The 2946-nt window shown below is 39.1% G+C and overlaps 1 gene segment (V, D, J or C); it reads left to right on the top strand.

The window, feature by feature from the left end:
• Nucleotides 1-2130: 2130 nt before the first annotated feature.
• LOC102839088 lies at nucleotides 2131-2705 on the top strand. The segment is given in 2 exon segments: nucleotides 2131-2179; nucleotides 2371-2705. Coding segments are annotated over 2 exon segments (384 nt in total).
• Nucleotides 2706-2946: the final 241 nt, after the last annotated feature.

The raw sequence follows: 2946 nt of genomic DNA, 5'->3' as shown, positions 1-2946 counted from the left end.
ATTCAGCATTCTTGCCCACATCACAATTCAAAGGCATTAAGTCCTCTTCTGTCATCATTTTCATCATCTTGTTTTCACATGCACCTGAGGAAACTGACCAGACCATGGCTTTGGTCAGGCTCACCCTAAACATATTGTGGTATCTTTGCTTTTTAGAGCTTTGAAGAAGACTTTTACTGCAGATATTCTAATGCAATGACGTGTTATTTCCTTGTATGGACATTGATTATTGATCCAAGTAAAATAAAATCATGACAATTTCAAGTTTTATTGAAATTTATCATAATGTTACTTATAGAACCAGCTGGGAGGATTTTTATTTTCTTTCTGTTCAAGAGTAACAGATATTGAAGATAACATTGTCACCAAATTTCTGCACATGTTCCTTAAAGTGGGGGTCTGAGACTGGCAAAATTTAGGAATTTGTGGAGGCAAACTTAACCAATTTTGTTATCTATAACTTGATTCTGATTGATAATCAGAGATAAGCAATTTTCCTACTGCTTTATGAGGCAAAGAAAGGAAAATGGAGGGTATATATCTGGCCTTGTCATAAGTAAAAGTGGACACCTCTAAGTCTTATCTAAGTTATAAAGGAAATCTGTAACAAACAGGTTTTCTGAACATGAATGGTGGGGAGATTTCTTTAACTATCATTATTTTCTAATATCACAGAGTTCACACAAAATTTTAAATGAATACTCTTATTTTTTCTGTTCTTTTTCCCTCATTATTTCTACAACAATTGTAGGATGATCACCTTGCAGTTCCCAGAAGTTGAGGGAAGGAGAAAGTTCAGTTAAGATCTCGTTTGTTCTTTTCTTGGTGGTGGACATTCCAGGTGTCATAAGTTCATGCAAGATAATTCCCCTCAAATGTCCCACCTGAATGGGCGCTGGCTTCCACTTTTATTTTGTTTGTCTCTTCATGTTTCTGGATCCCAAGTTCACATATTTGCAGAATCCTAGTGTTACTTGGATCCACAATCAATAGTCATAGAGGCAACTGTAGAGAAATCAAACTGCTTACTTCTTTGAGCATATCATCTGCAAAAGAACTGTATGAAATGTTGAAAAGCAAAGACATCAATTTGAGGAAAAGGTGTGCCTCTCCCAAAGCATGATATTTTGAGTAACTTTATATGCATGCAAAAGCTTAACAATGAATAAGCAAGACAGACAAACTGATGCCTTTGAAATGTGTGTGGTGTTGTCAATGAATATCGAGTATTCCATGAACTTCCAAAAGAATGAAAAAATTAAGTTCTGGAAGAAGTGCAGTGAGAAAGCTCCTTGGAAGTGATGACATAACTTTGGCCATGTGGTCAGGAGGGAGCAGCCCCTGAAACAGGACATCATGTTTAGTCACACAGAGTGTCAGTGAAAAGGAGGAAGACACTCAGTAAGAAGGACAGGCACAGTGGCTGTCACAATGGGTCAAACATGGTCACAGCTGTGAGGATGCTGTAGGCTCAGGCAATGGTTTGTTCTGTTGTACACAGGGTCCTGTGAGTTGGAAGCAACTTGATACAACCATAGAAACAACAATGATTTCCAGTAAAGTGACCTTCATTATTAAAATGTTTCCAGGTCACAGGAAACCCCAAATTCCTATCTGTCTTTTCATGTCTTGAATGTTTATAAGTTAACATATATTTTAATACATAAATATACGAAAAGGGCTTGAAAAGTTTGTAGAAAGTGTCTATTTTCATTTAATTCCATTTTGCATCTTTGACGTCCCCTTATATATATCCTTATATAGAATGTAATGTACATATATAACCTTTTTGCAATGTTAATTAGAGCCTCTTGTTTAGAAGAGTTTTTTGATAGTAGGTTGTGCAAGAGAATACTGTTGATTTTAAAACATTATATTTCAACCAGTTTCTGGACTCTTACTGGGAATTTTATTTTCTAAACTGAGTTCTGAATCTTTCTTAGTTAAATAGTCACTGTTTTATGATACTATTTTTGTCTCTACAACTCATTGTCATGCGATTTGCTTGTATAATCTTGTTTGTTTTGCATAGATCCTCTTGCTCTGGGTGGCTGCTCAGAGCTTTACAAATAGGACCTTTCCTCCTGTCAGTGAGAACTGAGCTGCATCAGTCAGGGCACCTGCACCACGATGATGGCACAGCCCCAGCTCCTCATGGTGTTGCTGCTCTGGGCATCAGGTGAGGGAACGAAAAGCATTAGACTACTATGTATGTAGATTAGGTAAAACTGGTTTTAGGTGTGGAGTGAAATAATTATTTCTCAATCAAATGATCACACTCATTACAGTTTTGTGTGTCATGTGAATGATTTGCTTTTAAATGTGTTGATAAATGTATATATACATGGTAATTGTGCCCTCTGATTGCAGGTGCCTGTGGGGACATTGTAATGACCCAGTCTCCAGCCTCCCGGGCTGTGTCTCTAGGAGAAACAGTCACCATCAACTGCAAGTCCAGTCAGAGTGTTACCAGCAGTAACTATCACTACTTAGCCTGGTATCAGCAGAAAGCAGGACAAGCTCCGAAGCTTCTCATCTACCTGGGATCCAACAGGGCATCTGGGGTCCCTGACCGGTTCAGTGGCAGTGGGTCTGGGACAGACTTCACTCTCACTATCAGCAGGGTCCAGGCTGAAGATGTGGGCGATTATTTCTGTCAGCAGACTCGTAGCACTCCACCCACACTGCTTCAGCCCTTAACATAAACCTCCTCCCCAGGCTGGGGCAGGAAGGCTCTATAGTAGCAGCTGCTTCCTCCCCACGGGACAGGAGCTTGCACTCTTTCTCCATCTAGTGCACTTCAGATTTATATGTGGGATGGTTTGTAGGACTCAGGAGATGTTTAAGGGACTGTGTTTCTTTCATTCCTTGTGGAATCTTTGATTTCCTACAGGAAAAATGCATTATAATATGTTGTATTAGTTTTCCACTACTGCTGTGACAAAG

This window comes from Chrysochloris asiatica, unplaced genomic scaffold (assembly GCF_000296735.1).
Source record: "Chrysochloris asiatica unplaced genomic scaffold, ChrAsi1.0 scaffold00559, whole genome shotgun sequence".
Taxonomy (NCBI): domain Eukaryota; kingdom Metazoa; phylum Chordata; class Mammalia; order Afrosoricida; family Chrysochloridae; genus Chrysochloris; species Chrysochloris asiatica.
The sequence above is the reverse complement of the archived record's forward strand: the minus strand, read 5'-3'. Positions and strand labels throughout refer to the sequence as shown.